General features: G+C 37.7%; 2 protein-coding genes across 6 annotated transcripts in view; one reads left to right on the top strand and one right to left on the bottom strand.

Annotated features, from left to right (window-relative positions):
- Positions 1–9,846, top strand: part of mdfic (MyoD family inhibitor domain containing) — a 434,364-nt gene extending 424,518 nt beyond the window's left edge. The window contains exon 5 of the mRNA XM_057855539.1: positions 9,585–9,846. Within this exon, the coding sequence (XP_057711522.1) occupies positions 9,585–9,602 (18 nt within the window). The 3' untranslated portion in view covers positions 9,603–9,846. The remainder of the gene's footprint in view (positions 1–9,584) is intronic.
- The window catches only part of tfec (transcription factor EC), a 53,547-nt gene continuing 37,170 nt past the window's right edge, over positions 7,701–24,077 (bottom strand). For 3 of the 5 annotated variants that reach the window (XM_057855533.1, XM_057855531.1, XM_057855532.1), the window contains exons 4-8: positions 20,935–21,055; positions 15,275–15,331; positions 15,126–15,201; positions 12,280–12,427; positions 7,701–10,025 (exon numbers count right to left, since the gene is read on the bottom strand). In XM_057855533.1, the coding sequence (XP_057711516.1) occupies positions 9,579–10,025; positions 12,280–12,427; positions 15,126–15,201; positions 15,275–15,331; positions 20,935–21,055 (849 nt within the window). In that variant the 3' untranslated portion in view covers positions 7,701–9,578. The remainder of the gene's footprint in view (positions 10,026–12,279; positions 12,428–15,125; positions 15,202–15,274; positions 15,332–20,934; positions 21,056–24,077) is intronic. The other 2 variants (XM_057855534.1, XM_057855535.1) reach the window with 1 other exon arrangement.

The raw sequence follows: 24,077 nt of genomic DNA, 5'->3' as shown, positions 1-24,077 counted from the left end.
CCCAAAAGAACAGAAAGTAACATAAATATCAATGGATAAAGTTTATTTATCTAAAAATAGTCACTTATAAAGCTTTTAATGACCTTTGCGTCATGATTTTTCACATTTCCACATTTAATAGGCCAATTGAGAGGCAGGATATTGTTGTTTGTCACCAATCTCTGACTCGTGCCTGGAAATAGATATGACACGTGCTGCTTAGTGCCTCTCTATATCATTATTTCCACTCGTGCTGCACCTAATTTGCGCATAAGACGTGTCATTGGAAATCCAGACGAGGGCCTTTTAGGTTGCTTTCGTGTGTTGACACGCATTGACACGCGCGCGCGTACACGTGCATATGCGCAAGGTGATTAAGTGGAAGCGATGGCAGGCTCGACAGGTGAGAGCATGGTAGCACAGGGGCGGCACGGGGGCTCTGACAACGTCGTTTCAGTGACAGGACACCCCTCCGCTGGGGGATTCAATGCTCTTTTTTTTTTTGTTTTTGGTTTAAATTAAGGTGCTTTATTTTTATAAAATCCTTTTAGTGGTTTAAAACGCTTTTATAAATAGTTATTTCAAACTTTTTGACAGACTTTGTGTACTGATTTTTTAAATAGCTTCAACAATACATTCGATATGTAAGTGTATACATGATTATTCATACATATTTATGTATATTTTTGTACATACACGTAACTCCACACATTTAGTTTCAATAGGATTTTTTTTTGTTTACGTATATACAGTATTGTATTAAAGCATGACATTTTTGTAAACAAGTTCAAGCATCAGTATAGGCGAAAAGCAGCCAAATATCTACTATTTTCAGGTTGTTTTGGTATAAAATGCTTATGCTTTCTCATTAGTACACTCATTTTTAAAAAGATATTTTCTTTAGCTTTAGCATAGTTGTTTAACAACAATCCATTTTGGATGAGACATTTAAACCGCACCCACTTGACTTTGTGTACAACACAGTACATTGCTGCCACCTGCTGTTGAACATTATGCTGCAACTAATATTTTCTGCACAATATAAAGCATTTGATTCAAAAATGAATTGACACATAGCATATTTTTTGATTGAAACGTACTTTCTCATAAGACCACAAAGTCTCCCAAGTGTTTTTTAAAGGCTGACGTGCTATTTGTGCTGCTTTCTCATTAGACGTGCGCTTGATGATGTGTGATATTCCAAATAAAAAGCGCTTCGTTGTGATGTCAGCGTTGCCTCATCCGACCACAATTCCTGTTTGAAGCCCCTGCGAGTAACGAGCCTTGAACTTTGTCCAGGCGTCGCCTTTGATATACAGGACGAAGTTAGGATATGCTTTTGTCTGCGGAGTATTATTCAAATATGTGAGAAGTTGATTTGAGCACTGGAGTCAAAGTTGACACGAGAATATTATGTGGCAACAATTGCGTAATGATAATAAGAACGCTTTGAAAAAAAGGACTTCAATATTTTCGGAGGGGGCTACTAAATATGATGATATCCTCACGTCGCCGAATGATTACATTGCAAAAAAATAATAATCATTTTTTAAAAGCTCGTTTCTGCTTTGTTTGAACGTCATCTATGGGCATAGGCGGATCTACTATTCAGGCGAAGTAGGCGGTCGCCCTAGGCCCCCAACCAGTAGGGGGCCCCCAACCAGCTGCCCTTGCCCCAACGAGCAAGGGCTTGGGCCACCGGAGCCAGCAGCACCCCCAACTATTCGTCATGTATAATTATGTCAGCATACCAAACAAACAAATAACAAAACAAAAAAGAAAGCCATTTGAATGCTGCATTTGTATTATCTCTCCCCCACACACCAGCACTACAATGGACTGTTCCACGACGACGAACTGAGTATCAGTCGCTTAGCTTCATTTTGCACCGTTTAGCTTCGCTTAGCTCTGTTTAGCATCACTTACAGTGCCTTGCAAAAGTATTCGGCCCCCTTGAATCTTGCAACCTTTCGCCACATTTCAGGCTTCAAACATAAAGATATTAAATTTAATTTTTTTGTCAAGAATCAGCAACAAGTGGGACACAATCGTGACGTGGAAACACATTTATTGGATAATTTAAACTTTTTTAACAAATAAAAAACTGAAAAGTGGGGCGTGCAATATTATTCGGCCCCTTTACTTTCAGTGCAGCAAACTCACTCCAGAAGTTCAGTGAGGATCTCTGAATGATCCACTGTTGTCCTAAATGACCGATGATGATAAATAGAATCCACCGGTGTGTAATCAAGTCTCCGTATAAATGCACCTGCTCTGTGATAGTCTCAGGGTTCTGTTTAAAGTGCAGAGAGCATTATGAAAACCAAGGAACACACCAGGCAGGTCCGAGATACTGTTGTGGAGAAGTTTAAAGCCGGATTTGGATACCAAAAGATTTCCCAAGCTTTAAACATCTCAAGGAGCACTGTGCAAGCCATCATATTGAAATGGAAGGAGCATCAGACCACTGCAAATCTACCAAGACCGGGCCGTCCCTCCAAACTTTCTTCTCAAACAAGGAGAAAACTGATCAGAGATGCAGCCAAGAGGCCCATGATCACTCTGGATGAACTGCAGAGATCTACAGCTGAGGTGGGAGAGTCTGTCTATAGGACAACAATCAGTCGTACACTGCACAAATCTGGCCTTTATGGAAGAGTGGCAAGAAGAAAGCCATTTCTCAAAGATATCCATAAAAAGTCTCGTTTAAAGTTTGCCACAAGCCACCTGGGAGACACACCAAACATGTGGAAGAAGGTGCTCTGGTCAGATGAAACCAAAATTGAACTTTTTGGCCACAATGCAAAACGATATGTTTGGCGTAAAAGCAACACAGCTCATCACCCTGAACACACCATCCCCACTCTCAAACATGGTGGTGGCAGCATCATGGTTTGGGCCTGCTTTTCTTCAGTAGGGACAGGAAAGATAGTTAAAATTGACGGGAAGATGGATGCAGCCAAATACAGGAACATTCTGGAAGAAAACCTGTTGGTATCTGCACAAGACCTGAGACTGGGATGGAGATTTATCTTCCAACAGGACAATGATCCAAAACATAAAGCCAAATCTACAATGGAATGGTTCAAAAATAAACGTATCCAGGTGTTAGAATGGCCAAGTCAAAGTCCAGACCTGAATCCAATCGAGAATCTGTGGAAAGAGCTGAAGACTGCTGTTCACAAACACTCTCCATCCAACCTCACTGAGCTTGAGCTGTTTTGCAAGGAAGAATGGGCAAGAATGTCAGTCTCTCGATGTGCAAAACTGATAGAAACATACCCCAAGCGACTTGCATCTGTAATTGGAGCAAAAGGTGGCGCTACAAAGTATTAACGCAAGGGGGCCGAATAATATTGCACGCCCCACTTTTCAGTTTTTTGTTAAAAAAGTTGAAATTATCCAATAAATTTTGTTCCACTTCACGATTGTGTCCCACTTGTTGTTGATTCTTGACAAAAAATTAAAATTTTATATCATTATGTTTGAAGCCTGAAATGTGGCGAAAGGTTGCAAGGTTCAAGGGGGCCGAATACTTTTGCAAGGCACTGTAACTCCGCTTAGCTGTTAGTTAGCTTCACTTACGTCTCCAGCGTTTTTCACGCCACTAAGCTCGCTATTTTTACAGCTTACTTGCTACTTTGCACGTCGGCTATTGTTTATTTCGAACACATGAGCGAACGTGCTCTCCATGAGAGCCAAAGTGCAGTGAGGGACAGGTTGAGAACAGGCCGCAAATGCCTCTTTTAACTTTCTTCTTCTTCACACTGAACATAAAATACACGACAGCACACCCTGTGGCGAAACAATGCAGTACAGTTCCAATCAGTCATACATTAACACTCAACAGCTGGTTAACAGCATTTGCTAACGAAAAAAAAAAATTAAATCTATGAGTGACACCACAAGCAATGACGAAGAATGTTTTTTTACGGAGTGTAAAGCTTTCGGTTAGCGGTTTAGCGAACGTACCTCCGATGAACATTTCAAAATAAAAGCACGTCATGTTGGTCATATAAATAACAATTTCTGGAGTTAATCTCACATACTTCAGAATTAATATTATAATATGTAGAGTAAATACTACAGAATACAGATTCTACATTAAGAATAGCTTTCAAATGACACTCTTTATGACAAGTATGATTGGCAATGAATAATTATTATAATTATTATACTACTATTATATATAGTAGTATACTATAATAATAATGACTAATGAATGAATGAATAATAATTGACTCACACAGGAACTACTATTCTCTCTCACTCTAAATAGAATGCTCTCTCACACACGCAGTACATTCTCTCCCACATAGTAGTACAGACTCTTACACACACTACTATACTCTCACAAACTTAGTCATATACTCTCTCACACACTTCTATTCTATACTCCCGAAGACTCTGGAGTTTTTGGAGTTTTTTCTTGCCGACATGGAGGGTCTAAGGATGAGGGAAACCCAGGACTTGAATTTATTTATTCATCTTTGTTGCTTCATTTGCTGTTTCTGATTGTGTATCATATTGCCTCTGCAAAGCCCTTTGAGACAACGTTGTTGTGATCCAGGGCTATACAAATAAAATTGAATTGAATTGAATTATTCCCTCTCACAGTTAGTAGTATACTCTCTCACACACTGTACTATTCTCACACCAAGTAGTATACGCCCGCTATACTCTCACTACGATACTGTCTCACATTTAGTAGTATACTTTCACACACTAGTATTCACTCTAAATAGTATGCTCTCTCACACATCACAGTACATTCTCTCACACATAGTAGTACAGACTCTTACACTACTATACTCTCGCGCACTTACCAGTATACTCTCTCACACACAGTACTATTGTCTCTCACACCTATACTCTCACACTTGGTCGTATACGCTCACACACTACTATTGTCTCTTACACTTAGTAGTATACTCTTCCACACTACTATTCTCTCTCACACTCAGTAGTATACTCTCTCACATGCAGTACTGTTCCCTCTCACACTTAGTAGTATACTCTCTCATGCACAGGACTATTCTCTCATACCTCAGAGTATACTCTCACACACTGCTTTACTCTCTAACATTTAGTGGTATGCTCTCACTCATTACTATTCTCTCTAACTTAGTAATTCACTCTCAGAGGCACTACTAGTCTCTCTCACACTTAATAGTATACTCTCTCACTCTCACTCAGTAAATTCTCTCACACATAGTACAGACTCACACACACACTACTATACTCTCTCACACTTAGCAGTATACTATCTCACACATAGTACTATTGTCTCTTACACACTGCTATACTCACATTTAGTGGTATACTCTTACACATTACTTTTCTCTCTCAGACTCACACACACAGTATGTTCTCTCACACGCAGTATATTCTCACACATAGCAGTACAGACTAACACACACTAGTATGCTCTCTCACACACAGGACTATTGCCTCTCATACCTACTAGTATACTCTCACTCTTGGTCGTATACTCTCACACTCTACTATTCTCCCTTACACTTAGTAGTATACTCTTCCACATTACTATTCTCTCTCACACTTATTAGTATACTCCCTGACACAGGACTATTCTTCACACCAAGTAGTATACTCTCTTGCTGTTAGTAGTATACTCTCACGCACTACTATATTGTCTCACATTTAGTAGTAGACTCGCACACACTACAATTCTCACTCAGTAATACACTCTCATAGACACTATTCTCTCACACACTTAACAGTATACTATCTCACACACACAGTATATTCTCTCACACTTAGCAGTATACTATCTCACACATAGTACTATTGTCTCTTACACACTGCTATACTCACATTTAGTGGTATACTCTTACACATTACTTTTCTCTCTCAGACTCACACACAGTATGTTCTCTCACACACAGTATATTCTCACACATAGCAGTACAGACTAACACACACTAGTATGCTCTCTCACACACAGAACTATTGCCTCTCATACCTACTAGTATACTCTCACTCTTGGTCGTATACTCTCACACTCTACTATTCTCCCTTACACTTAGTAGTATACTCTTCCACATTACTATTCTCTCTCACACGTATTAGTATACTCCCTGACACAGGACTATTCTTCACACCAAGTAGTATACTCTCTTGCTGTTAGTAGTATACTCTCACGCAACACTATATTCTCTCACATTTAGTAGTAGACTCGCACACACTACAATTCTCACTCAGTAATACACTCTCATAGGCACTATTCTCTCACACACTTAACAGTATACTATCTCACACACACAGTATATTCTCTCTCACTTAGTAGTATAATCTCAAACACACACTATTGTCTCACACTTAGTAGTATAATCTCTCACGCTTAGTGGTATACACTCACTCACAGTAGTACAGTCTCTCACAAACACGACGACACTCTCTTGCACTTAGCAGTATACTTTCACACAGTACTATTCTCACTCACACCTACTAGTATGCTTTCTCACAATTCGTAGTATATTCTCACACACACTACTATTCTCTCTCACAGTAGTACACTCTCTCACACTTAGTATACTTTCACATACACTACTATTGTTTCTCACATTTGATATTATACTCTCACACACACTACTATTGTTTCTCACATGTAATAGTATACCCTCACACACACTACAATACTCTCACACTTTGTAGTACACTTTCACGTACACTACTTTCTCTCTCTCTCACACATACTACTATACACTCGTAGTAGTATCGTCTATTACACACACTGCAGTGGTACCTCTACTTACGAACGTCTCTACATACAGAATTTTCAGGGAAAGACACGCCCCAACGGGAAAATATTGCCTCTTGTTACGGAAGAAATTTCAGTATACGAAAGGCAAAAATACAGTATGGGCTGCTACTCACAGCTTAGAGTTTACTGAGTGTAACATACTTATAGCTGATCTGCCATTGGCAATTGCCTAGCATTCCTAGCATTCCAATTGACTAAAAGGGACCTCTACTGTATGTGTATCCCAGCATCCTTTTCATTCGTCCCTCGTCTTCTGTCAGTTTCACGTGAATGTATTAATTTTTATTCTTTATCTTTTTTTTTTACATTATGCGCAACCCTCATTTTATCGTTATTGTGCAATAATCTAATCGTAACGTATTTGTTACATGTATTGATACTTAACAATTTGTCCGAATTTCGTGGGATTTGGAACGGATTAGGGCATTTTCATGTGTCAATGTGTCTCTACTTAGGGGATTTTCACTTTACGAAACTACTCCAGAACCAATTATTTCGTAAGTAGATGTACTACTGTACTATACTGTTCTGACACACACGAATATAGTCTCTCAAACACATATGTACAGTCCCCCACAGATATTAGTATTGTCTCTGACACACACTACTATACTCTTATACATAGTAGTGTAGTGTCATATACTAACAATTATGTTGTACATAACTAAACAACAGAAAACAAGCTAATAATGGTGGTACCCTCATCTTTTGTGGCAATTTACAATCATTCGTACTTCTGCCAACTTTATTAGCAACACACCTCACAGCAAACTCTCCAGCGCTGATCACGCTCATTTTTCCTCGTCATTATACACACTCGAGGGCTCATCAGCTCTTAGTACTCATCAGTGTTCGTACTACTTATCATTATTGTCCACTCTACTCTTTTCTCCTTTCCAATCAGCCACCTTTACTTTTTACCGTGAAACTTCCCGTCCAATTTTGCAGACCGATTTGCGCATCAGATAACGACAGGAAGCCAATCATATCAAAAAAGGGGTTTATTATAGTCTTCCCCACCCCTACTTAGAATAAAAAAGTATCATGTTAGATCATATATACTGTATATACTTTATGATTACATGGATTAAGCAAGTATAAATACAAAAAACATGGAAAAGGCACAGTGTTAGCGATGTAGACTTGAATTAAACTGAATAAGGCACATCGGGTATAAAAAACAAAACAGTGCACTGTTTAAAATAAACAAAAACATTGGCTGAACTTGAAGTTTTAAGTTAAAAAATTATGGAAAACTCAAAAAAACAAGTATTGAGTTAAAACTCAACATCTTAAGTAAACTGGAGTTGGTAGCGGAGTGCACAGACACCTGAGCTAAACACCCTTGCTGACTATCCAGATGGTGGCATGCAGCTAGCCAGTTTTGTTTGAAAACTGCCTAAAAATAATTTAACACGATAACATTCTAAGATAAATGGACTTCAGTGGCAGCGGAGTGAGCAGACACCTGAGCTAAACATCGTGGCTAACTGCCCAGATGCTAACGTGCTGCTGGTTAGCTAGTTTTGATGGACAACTGCGAAAAATAAGACGGTAACATTCATCTGTTAAGTAGTTTGAACTCAACATTTGAAGTAAACTGGATTTATGTAGTAAAGGGGCATGGAGACCCGTGAGCTCAACACCCCGGCTGAATATACAGGTGCTAGCGTGCTGCTGGTTAGCTAGTTTTGATGGACAACTAAAAAAAAATAAGGCCATAACATTCTTCAGTTAAGGAGTTTGAACTCAACATTTGAAGAAAACTGGACTTCAGTAGTAAAGGGGCAAGCAGGCACTTGAACTCAACATCCCGGTTGAATACACAGGTGCTAGCATGCTGCAGGTTAGTTAGTTTTGATGGACAACTGCGAAAAATAAGACAGTAAAATTCATCAGTTAAGCAGTTTGAACTCAACATTTGAGGTAAACTGGATTTCAGTGGTAAAGCCGCACGGAGACACTTGAGCTCAACACCCCGGCTGAATACACAGATGCTAGTGTGCTACTGGTTAGCTAGTTTTGATAGACAACTCCAAAAAATAAGGCAATGACATTCTTCAGTTAAGTAGTTTGAACTCAACATTTGTAGAAAACTGGACTTCAGTAGTAAAGGGGCAAGCAGGCAGTTGAGCTCAACACCCCGGTTGAATACACAGGTGCTAGCATGCTGCAGGTTAGCTAGTTTTGATGGTCAACTCCAAAAAATAAGGCCATAACATTCCTTAGTTAAGAAGTTTGAACTCAACATTTGAAGAAAACTGGACTTCAGTAGTAAAGTTGCAAGGAGGCACTTGAGCTAAACACCCCAGCTGAATACACAGGTGCTAGCGTGGTGCTGGTTAGCTAGTTTTTCTGGAAAACGTTATAAAAACAAGTTAGCGGTTTAACATTCTAAGTAAACTGTAGTTTGAACGCAACATTTTTAGTAAACTGGACATCAGTGGTAGCGGAGTGCACAAACACCTGAGCTAAACACCTTAGCTAACTGCCCAGATGCTAGCATGCTCTTTTGAAGGCATTGAGAGTAAGGTTAATGCCAAGTTCAAACAATTTATCAAATAAAAAGTTTTTACAGTGTGTCGTCAGGTTTCAGCAGTTGTTTGGAGTAGAATTCAGTGTACAGCGACTACAGTGTTAGCAAAAAAACAAAAGACCAAATGAAAGTTTCTCCCTTTTTTTCATACGAGTCTGTTTTTGCTCTTTTTCTGGAAAGTCTGGGAGCTCCTCAAACTGTACAATATTTACAAAAAAGGGGGCTCGGTCAGTCTTTTGAAATGTCTCAAGCCCCTTTTAACCCTGTACGCTTTTTGCATTATAGGTCGTCGCCTTCCCCTGAGCTGAAGCTGCTGCGGCGGCTGCTGTCCTTGGACGCGGCTTGCGGCGAGCCGGACGACAGCAGCGGGTCGGCCCCGAATGGGGACAGCGCGTCGTCCATCAGGATCTCGTCCAGTCGGTGCTCTCCCTTGAGCGTGGCGCTGAAAATCTCGGTGAAGTGAGACAATGGGTCGGAGAAGGTGGTGCAGCCGTCGGCGCCCGCCATGTGGTCCTGCGGGACGGACGACGCCGGGATAGACTGGACACCGGTGACCACCGTGATCCTGGGTAAGTAATCACCGTTGGGGTCTTCCTGGTAGAGAGGGGGCTGCTGGGGTTGAGGGGATGTTTGCTGTTGTTTGAGGAGGTGTGAGGACAGATCTGTTGTCCCCAAAGAGGTCGCCATGTTAGGGAGGCCGTGTGCTCGAGCCTGGATCTCAAGTTCCTGTCGAAAAAAAACCAAAATGTTAACTAACAAAGCTTTCCAAAGTACAGTTATTCTAGCTAGGGGTAGGAACCAGCTACCATCCCTCCCACTTCAAACAGATTGGACGTCTATGGCCATCAGTGGCAGCCAATCCCAGGCAGTTTCATGTCATTTCCTGTTGATTTTGGGCATTGGTCACTTCCTGTTGATTTCGGGGTATTTACACGTAATTTCCGATTAGTGCTGCAAAGATTAATCGATTAACTTGAGTAATTAGATGAGAAAAAAAAAGATTCAAATTTTGCCGCTTCGAGTATTCGTTTAATTAAAGTGGCGTTGTAATGGTTTGTGTTGTAAGTGTTTGCATTGTTTTATTGATTTGGGTGGATACACTGCCCTCGAGTGGCAACGGTGAATATAATATAACTCATTTCACATGGCTGAATCCAGCTGCTCCCTGCTAAGACCAACATAAGCTATTTTTTTGTTTGAGCTAATGTTTCTTAATGCATTGGTAATTTAGTTTATAGGTATATTTATTAGGGCTGTCAAACGATTAAAAATTTTAATCGAGTTAATTACAGCTTAAAAATGAATTTATCGTAATTAATCGCAATTAATCGCAATTCAAACCATCTATAAAATATGCCATATTTTTCTGTAAATTATTGTTGGAATGGAAAGATAAGACACAAGTTGGATATATACATTCAACATACGGTACATAAAACTGTATTTGTTTATTATACCAATAAATCAACAAGATGGCATTAACATTATTAACATTCTGTTAAAGCGATCCATAAATAGAAAGACTCGTAGTTCTTAAAAGATAAATGTTAGTACAAGTTATAGAAATTTTATATTCAAACCCCTCTTAATGTTTTCGTTTTGATAAAATTTGTAAAATTTTCAATCAGAAAATTAACTAGTAGCCCGCCATTGTTGATGTCAATAATTACTTACACAATGGCCATGGGTGCTGAAGCCTATAAAATCAGTCGCATCCAAGCGCCAGCAGAGGGCGGCAAAACTCCATAAAACACAATTAACAAGTTTCACTGCACTGTCATTTAAATCTGTCTGATCGGGGCATGTGCGTTAATTGCGTCAAATATTTTAATGTGATTAATTTTAAAAATTAATTCCCGCCCGTTAACGCGATAATTTTGACAGCCCTAATATTTATATAATGTTAAAAGCATTGTAAAAAAAATGTTAGCATTTAAGCTAGCGGACTTTTGTAAGTTAGTGAATTGTTCTTTTGTTGTACTTAGATCCTCATTTATTTATCTTTTATGCCGTTTGAGGCTCAGCTCATGTATTCATTTTTTATGTTCCTCATCCAATTACTCGATTATTCGAACTAACCAGTTCATCAATTAATTGACTACTAAAATAATCGATAGCTGCAGCACTATTTCCGATTTACTTTCTGATGATTTGGAGGGCATTTGCGGGTCACTTTCTGTTGATTTCGGAGTATTTACGAGTCACATATATGTTAATTTGGGGGCATTTCACATAATTTATGTAATTTATATACATAACCGGTAAAAAAAAATTGACAGCGGCATAATACGACTGTCATAAGACGAAATAAACCACCATGAAGCTTTGAACCAATTGGCTGCAAAGCTTTATTGCTTCAAGAAGCTTCGTTTGGCCATCACTGGGGGAGACAGTCAACCTCTGCTGCCACCTGCTGTCAACATTGTCCAACATGCCTCCTAGCATGCGTTGCAGCGCTAAAGATGTAAATAACAATCCAAATTCATGTTCTGTGCTAATTATTTCTTCATTTGCTGTTCCAGTTGTTTCATTAATTGCTAGTTATGGTATTTGGTGACACTTTATTTGACAGTGGCACCATAAGACTGTCATTAGACAATCATAATTATGACAGGACACTGTCATGAGCATTTATGAATTCTTGTAACAGATGTCATTTCGTGTTATCCTGCAAATTATGTCACTTTTGAATGGATGTAAAAGATCCAAGCTGGACATAAAGAGTGTTAGTGACATAAGCATTCAGTAAGGCCCATGATAGCGCCACGTCATAATTATGACGGTCTTATGACAGTGTTATGACACCGCTGTCAAAGAAAGTGTGACCTTTTAACCCAAATAAATCAACAAATAAGCCACACTGGAGTATAAGCCACAGGATTCAAAATGAAATTTACGGGAGATGACTCCGATTCTGGTGGAAAAGAGGGCTAGTTTGCAAAAGTTCTCCATCTTTACGTACACCCATCTTCGGCATTACCTGAATTCTGAGTATCAGCCGCCTGTTGGCCTGCTCCAGCTTCTTCTGGCGACTTTCCAACTCGCGAGCGTGCTGCTGTTCCTTCTGCAGCCACCTGATGTACTCCACCGAGGCCTTCAGGATGGTTCCTTTGTTCCAGCGCATGTCGCTGCACACACATACACAAATGTTCAGGATACTCGTCGAACATGAGTGTCCTCTACTTTGGCGATTTCACACAAGGCAATTATTCATCCTCAGACGTTACACGGAATTCTGAAAGGGGATTTTAATAGAATAATTAAGTGGGAAGTCCATTCTCGGACTTCCTCGGTGTCTAAAATTAATCCAAAGGAAAAAAAGGTGGAGGGAAATGAGCTGAATTGGGAACTCAAGGTGCGAGATTACCTCCTTTTTTAAAGGCAAGGTAGTGAAATGGTCTTTTTTTTTTTTTAACGTTGGATCAAGCTAATAATCTCCTTTATCCCGCATTAATGGCACCGCCGGGACAAGGCCGACCTTGCTTTTAAATGTACGTCAAGGTTCGATTGCAGGAGATGGCCAGTGAATTTGAATTTAACCCCGTCCACCAGTTGTTCACTCAAAATACCAGCAGGGCCGAGAACGAAAAGTATGTTGTGAGTAAGTATGGGGGTGTGATTTTTGACCACGCACTTACCATTACAGCGCATTGACATTCAACTGGCACCCAAGTCAGGCTATGCCATTGACTGCTGTAATGGTAAGTATTTGGTCAGAAATCACAGCAAGACGTTTTTGTGCCATTTAATATGAATGGAAAATTTGGACTTGCATAGCTGTCAATGGCATGGACGTGCATGGCCTGCAAAAATGCCCAAAAAACAACAAATGCTCCATACCAAAATCAATTTTGCCACATCGCAAAAAAATGCCACATGGCAAAATCTATTTTGCCACACACCAAAAAAAAAAAAATTGCTACATGGCAAAATCTATTTTGCCACACACCAAAAAAAAAAAAATTGCTACACGGCAAAATCAATGTTGCCACGTACCAAAACAAAAAAAAATGTTACATGGCCAAATCGATTTTGCCACAAACCAAAACAAAAAAAATGCTACATGGCAAAATCAATTTTTCCACATGAACAAAAAATGCCACATGCCGAAGTCCATTTTCCACATCCCTCCCAAAAATGCTGCATGGCAAAGTCAATTTTGCTACATGGCAAAGAAAATGCCACATTGCAAAATCAATTTTGCCACATGACAAAAAGAACATGCCACATGGCAAAAAATACATGCCACATGGCAAAATGAATTTTGCCACATCAACAAAAAAATGCAACCTGCTGAAATCCATTTTCCACATACCTCCAAAAAAGCCACATGGCAAAATCAATTTTGCCACATGGCAAAAAAAAGGCTACATGGCGAAATGAGTTTTGCCACATGGCAAAAAAAAATGCCACATTGCAAAATCAATTTTGCCACATGACAAAAAAACATGCCACATGGCAAAAAAAAAAATGCCACATGGCAAAATGAAATTTGCCACATGAACAGAAAAATGCCACGTGCTGAAATCCATTTTCCACATACCTCCAAAAAAAGCCACATGGAAAAATGAGTTTTGCCACATGGCAAAATCTATTTTGCCATATGAAAAAAATGCCACACACCAAAATCGATTTTTGCCACATGCCAAAAAAAAATGCCACATGCCGAAGTCCATTTTCCACAGCCCTCCCAAAAATGCTACACGACAAAGTCAATTTTGCTACATGGCAAAGAAAATGCCACATTGCAAAATCAATTTTGCCACATGACAAAAAAAAACATGCCACATGGCAAAAAATACATGCCACATGGCAAAATGAATTTTTCCACATCAACAAAAAAATGCAACATGCTGAAATCCATTTTCCACATACCTCCAAAAAAAGCCACATGGCAAAATCAATTTTGCCACATGGCAAAAAAAATGTCACATGGCAAAATCTATTTTGCCACATGGCAAAAAAACATGCCACATGGCAAAATGAATTTTGCAACATGAACAAAAAATGCCACTTGCTGAAATCCGTTTTCCACATACCTCCAAAAAAAAGCCACATGGCAAAATGAGTTTTGCCACATCTGGCAAAATCTATTTTGCCACATACCAAAAAAAAATGCTACATGGCAAAATCAGTTTTGCACCATGAAAAAAATGCCACACGCCAAAATCGATTTTGCCACATGAAAAAAAAAGCTACATGGCAAAATCCATTTTGCCACTTACCAAAAAAATGCCACATGGCAAAAAAAACAAAAACAGATGACCGTCTTATGGCGCCACTGTCAAATAAAGTGTTACCGAATACCATAACTAGCAATTAATGAAACAACTGGAACAGTAACTGAAGAAACAATTAGCACAGAACATGATTTTTGATTGTTATTTACATATGTAGCGCTGCAATGCATGCAAGGAGGCATGTTGGACAACAAACAACAGTGTTGACAACAGGTGGCAGCAGAGGTTGACTGTCTCCCCCAAATGAAGCTCCTTGAAGCAATGAAGCTTTGCAGCCATTTGGTTCAAAGCTTCATGGTGGTTCATTTGGTCTTAAGACAGTTGTATGATGCCGCTATCAAATAAAGAGTTACTGGTTAATATCTTTTGGTGTAAATATCCCATAATACAGTGAGGACAGCTGCTGTTTACAGTCCAGTGCAGGTTATCTATGAAAAAATGTCGTTTTCGTGTCAAATTTGGTGGGTGGCGGCTCAAGCTTGAACTTTTATTTCCAGAGTTGACAGCACTAAAAACCAGTGCATTTCTGCTCACGTCACATCAAAAAAAATTTACGACATCGTAAAGACCAAGATGAGCAACTTACGGGTCATTTGACTTGGGTATGAGCGTCCCAAGCTCTTTAATCCGATAGTTGATGTTGTATCGTCGTCGTCTTTCGACTGAAAAGCACCAAAAAGTCCAAATTAAGCTCCGAGTTGCTAGCAAAACTTTGTTGGTTTATTGGTTACTCACTCAAATTATGGTTGTCTTTTTTCTGTCTTTCCTTGGCCATGACTCGTGTGTCGTGTTCTGTTCAGGAGAGAGGTGGGAAAGAAAAAAACGATATTACAAATTGATTAGCAACGCAGTCCGATTGAGACAAAAAGGTCCAGTCAGGGGAAGACGGCGAGGTCAGCGTGATTGTCCCGTTTCCATCCGTGCATTCGCCTCAACCAGCTTGACCTCTCGCAGGCACGCAGAATGAAAGAGAGCCCAGTTTATCTCCCGCCGCACGTCTACAGCTCATTGTGGCCAAAAAAGCGCTGGCTTTTTTCGAGCGGCGTACTCCGTAATTAAGCGGATTTAGCGAGCGGCCTTGGAGAGGGGCAAGAAAATGCCACTGCATTTATATTTGTATTCGCATTCTTCCAAATTACATCATTAAGTCGAAATTGAATTTGCCAATTTGTCTCTGTTGATTCAATCAAGACAATTTGGAGTCTGCCGAGGTGCACATTGTCCTCGCCGTGCCCGCGCTTCACTGAGAACGCAGGCGATACGTTCCGTTTCCTGAATCATTTAGGCCTCGCTATTAATAAGATGTCTCAGACGGTCCTAATGTTTATTTATTTGGAAGCAAAACGAGCGTAATCAGTTCACAAAGTTCACAAAAAAGCAACTATACTAAGGAATAATTTTCTGAAATCTCCCTGTCTTGACTAGTTATAACACGGGGGTCAAACTCAAGTTAATCACGGACACCGAAAATAAATATTTATTACTATTTTTTTTTTAATTTAAATAAACAATAAAAAATAAGGATATACAGTGGGGGCAAATAAGTATTTAGTCAACCTACAATTGTGCAAGTTCTCCGACTTGAAAAGATTAGAGAGGCCTGTAATTGTCAACATGGGTAAAGCTCAACTATGAGAGACAGAATGTGGAAATAAAAAACAGAAAATCAGATTGTTTGATTTTTAAAGAATTTATTTCTAAATTAGAGTGGAAAATAAGTATTTGGTCAATTACAAAAAAGCAAGATTTCTGGCTTTCAAAGAGGTCTAACTTCTTCTAACAAGGCTCCACTCGTAACCTGTATTAATGACATCTGTTTAAACTCATTATCGGTATGAAAGACACCTGTCCACAACCTCAGTCAGTCACACTCCAAACTCCACTATGGCCAAGACCAAAGAGCTGTCGAAGGACACCAGAGACAAAATTGTAGACTGGCACCAGGCTGGGAAGACTGAATCTGCAATAGGTAAAACGCTTGGTGTAAAGAAATCCGTTATTAGAAAATAGAAGACATACAAGACCATTGATAATCTCCCTCGATCTGGGGCTCCATGCAAGATCTCACCCCGTGGCGTCAAAATGATAACAAGAACGGTGAGCAAAAATCCCAGAACCACACGGGGGGACCTAGTGAATGACCTACAGAGAGCTGGGACCAAAGTAACAAAGGCTACTATCAGTCACACAATGCGCAAATCCTGCACTGCCAGACGTGTCCCCCTGCTGAAGAAAGTACACGTCCAGGCCCGTCTGCGGTTCGCTAGAGAGCATTTGGATGATCCAGAAAAGGACTGGGAGAATGTGTTATGGTCAGATGAAACCAAAATTGAACTTTTTGGTAGAAACACAGGTTCTCGTGTTTGGAGGAGAAAGAATACTGAATTGCATCCGAAGAACACCATAACCACTGTGAAGTATGGGGGGGGGGTAAACATCATGCTTTGGGGCTGTTTTTCTGCAAAGGGACCAGGACGACTGATCTGTGTAAAGGAAAGAATGAATGCGGCCATGTATCGAGAGATTTTGAGTGAAAATCTCCTTCCATCAGCAAGGGCATTGAAGATGAGACGTGGCTTGGTCTTTCGAGAAACACACAGCCAGTTGCAACAAAGGAGTGGCTTCGTGAGAAGCATTTCAAGGTCCTGGGGGGGCCTAGCCAGTCTTCAGATCTCACCCCCATAGAAAATCTGTGGAGGGAGTTGAAAGTCCGTGTTGCCCAACGACAGCCCCAAAACATTACTGCTCTAGAGGAGATCTGCATGGAGGAATGGGCCAAAATACCAGCAACAGTGTGTGAAAAGCTTCTGAAGAGTTCCAGAAAATGTTTGGCCTCCGTTATTGCCAACAAAGGGTACATAACAAAGTATTGAGATGAACTTTTGGTATTGACCAAATACTTATTTTCCACCATGATTTGCAAATAAATTCTTTCAAAATCAAAAAATGTGATTTTCTGGCTTTTTTCCCACATTCTGTCTCTCATGGTTGAGGTTTACGCATGTTGACAATTACAGGCCTCTTTAATATTTTCAAGTGGGAGAACTTGCACAATTAGTGGTTGACTTAATACTTATTTGCCCACTGTATTGAGTATATTTACTATTTTTCCTTTTTATTTCTTTATTTTTTTCAATTAAAGCAACACTAGATAACTTTTCAGTTTGGGTCGATTTTAGCGACGCCGGTGGACAAAAGCGGTAGTGTTTTGCCTTAAGGAAGACTGTTACCCATGAGGACTAGCGCACATATGCATAGTGTCGTAAAATCATAATCTCCCGGTCGACTGCAGATGGATTAAACAACATTTGTTTCCAGCGGATGTGTGAAGGATGAATAGTAATAAGGTAATTAGGGTTGCAGTTGTTGATTATTTTAGTAGTCGATTAATCGATGAAATAATTCGAATAAACGAGTAAGTGGATAAGGAACATTAAAAAATATATATATCTGAACTGAGCTTCAAATGGTATAAAAAAAAATAATAAATGAGTATCTAAGTACAACAAAAGAACAATTGGCTAACTTGCATATCAAAAGTCCGCTAGCTTAAATGCTATTAAATGCTAACTTTTTTTTCTAACAAAAACTTGGCTTATATTGGTCTTAACAGGGAGCAGCTGGATTCAGCCATTTAAAATATGTCATATTCACGGTTCCCACTAGAGGGCATTGTATCCGCTTCAAACAATATTTAAAAAAAGAGGATCTAAGTACAACAAAAGAACAATTGGCCAGCTTACAACAGCAAAAGTCTGCTAGCTTAAATGCTATAAAATGCTATTTTTTTTTTAACAATGCTCTTACCAAATGGTTCAACACATATTCCCACAAAAAATGACTAAATGTTAACTAAATTATGAATGCATTAAAAAAAAAAAAAAAACATTAGCTCAAACAAAAACTTATGCCTATGTTGGTCTTGACAGGGAGCAGCTGGATTCAGCCATGTTAGGTGATTTATGTCATATTCACTGTTGTCACTAGAGGGCAGTGTATCCACCCAAATCAATGCAACTAAATGCAAACATTTTCAAAACAAACCACGAGAATGCCACTTTAATTAAATGAATATTCAAAGCAGCAAAATTTAATTTGAATCGTTTTTCAAATCGAATTACTCGAGTTAATCGATTAATCGTTGCAGCACTAAAGGGAATGACTTAAGTTGTGGCTAAACAATAGCATTTGACAGTTAGCAACCCTGTGGGTTAGTGTGGCTCCTCAAAGTTAGAGCCGGTGAAAGTGATACAGACGCCATTAAGATATAAAAGAGGTGACAACTAGTTGACAGTCGACATATCACAAATGTTATGAAAATATTTTATAGGTTGAAAAGTTACCTAGTGTTGCTTAAAAAAATTGGCCAAACGTATTTTAGTGTTAAAACAAAAACAGAATATTTTGTGGTTCTGTTCTTTCATCTTTTATTTTTTTAATTTGAAAAAATAATAATTTAAAAAATAAAAAAAACTTTAGTTTTTCCAATTGTGTTACTTTGTGCAATAATAAATAATAATAAAAATGAATATAAATGAAAAAATATTAAGAGAATAATTCCTGTTTATTAACCAAAAAATAAAGAGAATATTTCGTTTTTATTCATTGTTTGTATTTATTATTTTTTAATGTGAATAAGATATTTTAGATAATTAATTAAAATAATAAGAGTATCTTTAATGTTTTTTTTTCTTTTTTTTAATTGAATATATATTGAAATAAAAATAATGCAAATAAAGTAACTATTTGCTATCACAAAGCTCAAAACAGAATTTATCAAACATATTTTAAAGTTTAAACAAAACTGAATATTTACTGTTTTTCTTTTTTTTTTTTTTTATTAAAAAAATATATAAAACTGTAAAGAATTTTTAAAAATGTTTTTCTTATTTGTGTTATTTTGGGGAATAATTAATTATTTTTTAAAAATGAATATAAATTTCAAAAATATATATATTAAGAGAATAATTACTGTTGATTAACCAAAAATAAAGAGAATAAATAGTTTTTCATTCCATGTATTTTATTTGTTTGTTTTTAAATGTGACTAATAATTTAAAAAATTAAATAAATAAAATAATAACACTATATTTAATGTATTGAAATAAAAAATAATGCAAATAAATTGAATATTTGCAATCACAAAGCTCAAAACAGAATTTATTAAATATATTTTAAAGTTTAAACATGAATATTTGCTTATTTTTCTTTTTCTTTTTTTAATTAAATAAAATACATATATATATATATATATATATATATATATATATATAAAAAGCTCGGTAAAAAAAATGTTTTTCCTATTTGTGTGATTTTGTGGAATAATAAATTATTTAAAAAATGAATATAAATTCAAAAATATATATAAAGAGAATATTTACTGTTTATTAACCAAAAAATAAAGAGAATGTTTCGTTTTTATTCATTGTATTTTTTCAAATGTGAATGAGATTTTAAATAATTAATTAAAATAAGAGTATATTTAATGTTTTTTTTTTCTTTTTTATTAAAGTATATTGATATTTAAAAAAATAATGTAAATAAAGTGAATATTTGCTATCACAAAGCTCAAAACTGAATTTATTAAATGTATTTTTAAAAAATGAATATTTACTGTTTTTTCTGTCTTGTTTTTAATTTTTTTTTAAAATACATAAAACCCGGTTTAAAAAAAAAAAAGTTTTTCCTCTTTGTGTGATTTTGGGGAATAATAAATAATTGAAAAAATGAATATAAATTCAAAAAAATATATATGAAGAGAATAATTACTGTTTATTAACCAAAAATAGAGGAGAATGTTTCATTTTATTCATTGTTTGTATTTTTTTTTTTTAAGTGAATAAGAGATTTTGATAATTAATTAAAATAGGACTATATTGAATGTTTTTTTCCTTTTCTTTTTTATTAATGTATTTCGAAATAAAAAATAATGCAAATAAAATGTTTACATATTTTTTTAAACGTATTTTAATGTTTAAACAAAAACTGAATATTTACTGTTTTTTCTTTCATTTTTTTAGTTTAAAAAAATTAGAAAACTAAAACTATATAAAAATAAATACTAAATATTAAAATGTTTTTCGTATTTGTCTTAAAATTAATTAATTTAATGAGAATATATTTTGTTGTTGTTTTGTCTTTTTAATTGAATTTTTTCAAATGAAAAATAAAGTGAATATTTGCTACCACAAGGCTCAAAACAGTTCTTTTTTTGTTTTGTTTTTTTAAGTCAACAGATACCTTTTTACATTTTTTTTTAAAAATAACAATAATTTGACCCCACTACGTTTATTCCCGCAATATTTAGAACATCATTTTGGTGGTATACTGTGATTTTAGTCCTCTTTATTTAAGGTATTTTCTAATCTTGTTAACACAATGGTATGGGTGCATACCTGTGTATTCCCTTTTTACTGTGAGCTTTGTGGGGTTAGATGTGGGACTCAGTCCACCATTAGGAGGGTTCGTACCTTGTTCACCCCCATACACGTCCAGCATGCTGCTACTGAGGGACACCTGTTGGGAACAGGGATAACGAAACTTGTCAGATGATCGCACATTTTTAGTAGTAACCAAGACACGCTTAACACCAATATTCATCCGACCTTTTCAAAAACCCTTTCACCCCAAACAGAGACTGTCTCTGTGTTGGAAATAGCATCCTTCTAGATGAAAAGGCCACGCTAGGTCAAACGCTTGAAACAGAGACAAAACTGTTTTCATACGAGTTGTCGTTTTTGTTCGAGAAAGCGTGCGCGCCATTCAATCGTGATGGATGTCAAGATGTAGCGTGCTAGCCCACCACGTGTGTCCAATTCCCATTTGGGGACGTGTGGGAACATCCGGCAAGACCCTCCCTTAGGGTTTGGAGACAATTCGTGTGTGTGCGTTGTAAGAAGAAACAAAACAGAAGTGCTGTTTTTTTTCTCGGTTATCTAAGAGGAGAGCTTATCAAAGAAGATTCCAACAATTCGTAATGACTCCTCCTTCCTCCTACTTTTGTATGCATTCCTGAATGTGTTCACAAAGTCATCGACGCTAACTTGGCTGAGCTAATATATTTAGGCACGGTGTCATTCCGAAGCAATTCCATTAGGAGCAAGAACACGACAAAACAATCTTGGTTTGAAGGTCTTATCTCCGCCTCCCATGCTTTTGGGGTTAGTTCGTGTCACTTTATCAATGAGTATTAGGGGTGTAACGGTACACAAAAATCTCAGTTCTAAAGAGAAAAGCAATCCCAATGACAAAGATTTTAACATGTATTTTACAAATGAAATACCTCAATGATTTTTTTTTTTTCTTATGAACAGTTTTCAAAAGCTTTATTGGTGGATTTTCTCAAGTTAACGCGCCACACAGAAATTAATAAATTTTAATTGTGTAAGCAGGAACTGTATTATTCTTATTATTTAATTACAGGTCTTTTAGCTCATTTCAATTTATTTTATTTAAATGGGCTATTATTAGGCCCCGAGCACCAACATGGTGCGAAGGCCCTATTGTTCTGCAAAGGATTATTATTATTCTTTCTTCTTTGCAAATGAAAATGGCCCATTTGGAGGAATTAACAAGCTCAAAAACCCACCAAAATTTGCAAAAACATGCCGATTCGTGAAAATTTCGATAATTTGGCAACGCTGGGAACGTTTAAAAAAGGCTTCTCCATTTAGGTTTTTTTCAACGTAAATTTGGGGAGTCGATACCTTGGGCTAAAATGCTTCAAAAAGTCTCTTGCACCCATATTCCAAACCCAACAGGAAATCGGGTATTTTGGATTGAATATTGAAAAACATGCCATTTTTGTCGAAAACCAGGGTGCACTTTTGAGACCATTGCACCGAGGCAGTTAGTTGGATCCTCCTCAAAATTGGTGAGACTTTTCATGAGACATATGAGATGTTAAGTTATCAAAATTGTGAGTTTTCATTCACGGGCCTGACCTGGGCGGAGTACCAAAGTCGGGCTTATTTGGGGATTAGGGTTAGGGTTTAGGGTTAGAGTTTAGGGAAGGGGTGTCCAAACCTTTTGCAAAGGGGGCCAGATTTGCTGTGGTAAACATGTGGGGGGCCAACTTTGGCTGACGTCCTTTAAGTTGAACAATATATTTAAGCAAATTTTAGCGAGCCATTATGTGTGTCACATTTGCTTCGTTATTTTTTTTTTAATTAATAATTTCAACAATCTCGCAACTAGCCTTTGTGGCTAAGCTTTCGACTCTTGTGAAACACTGCTGCTGTAACATTGAACTAGCTTCAATTTCACGCTACGTATCTTCCCTGTAATCTTGTCATACATGTCAGCGTGTCTTGTTTGGTAAAATCGCCATTCATTGAACGCTTTTAAATCAGCAACTCTCTCTTTGCAAATGAAGCAAACACAGTTGTTGCGTATTTTAGTGAAGAAAAAGTCTAATTTCCACCTATCCTCGAAGCGTCGGCCGTCACAGTCAACTTTTTTTTGTTGATTGTCGCCATTTTAGAAAATTGTGAGTAAAAGGTCACACGGGGTAATATTGCTTCGAGTAATGTTGCTTTTTAGTGGGTAAATGAGGAGCAGCATTTAGTGTGTAAGCTACCTCATATGCTAGTAGCAGTACCGCTGACCAATGTATTAAGTCTGTGTGCGGGCCAGACGTTATTGATTTTATGACAGAGGCTGGGGGCCGGATGAAATTTGACCACGGGCCACATTTGGCCCCCGGGCTGAACTTTGGACATGTCTGGTTTAGAGTTAGGGCTTCTTCAGGGCAAATGAAAATGGCCAAATTGAAGTTCTGAACATGCTCGAAAACTCACTAATATTTGCACATATCAAAATGGTGACTTTTCATTCTCGGGCCTGACCTTTACGGGGCGTTTTTTTTTGTGTGTGTGTGTGTGTTAGGGTTAGGGTTAGGTTTAGGTTTCTTGTATTATTCTTTTTTCATGGCAAATGAAAAGGACCCTTGCTTTTTTGACATTATGTCGAAGCATAGGCCAAATGTATTTAGCATCCCCCCACAAAAATCACCGAAAACAAATTGGAGAAATCGATAGGTTCCCTGACAAGAATTTGGAGAAATCGATACGCTCGCCCTCAGGCCCGTTGAGTCCTGCTTGCCGGGCTAGTTTATTTTATTATGTGTTTATATTTTACAAATGTGATATAGTATTCATTTATATTGTATATTTTATTTTGTATAACTTTAGTTCCTATGTGAATATTAGTTCCTACTTGTTTTGTTGTGGTACGAGAGTTTTGTATTGAACACGGGGCCATGTTGGTTATTATTATAGCAGAGAAGACAGCAGTAAATCAACAAAGACAAGTCAACTGTGCCCCGATCTACCACTCAAGAGATCTGATGGACTCAAAAAGTGGGTTACAATTGCATATTAGTTTGAAAATCGAAATTTTTACACGAGTGACTTCTGGTCTGCCCGATCCTAGCTACCGGTAGTAGTATTGACGCAGGATGGTCGCGTCTCGCGTCAAATAATAAGCTCTGCCGTTCTTTTCGCGTGCGTCGTGTTGAGCCGGTTCTGGGACGCGTCTA

This window comes from Corythoichthys intestinalis, chromosome 13, assembly GCF_030265065.1.
Source record: "Corythoichthys intestinalis isolate RoL2023-P3 chromosome 13, ASM3026506v1, whole genome shotgun sequence".
NCBI classification, from domain to species: domain Eukaryota; kingdom Metazoa; phylum Chordata; class Actinopteri; order Syngnathiformes; family Syngnathidae; genus Corythoichthys; species Corythoichthys intestinalis.
The sequence above is the reverse complement of the archived record's forward strand: the minus strand, read 5'-3'. Positions and strand labels throughout refer to the sequence as shown.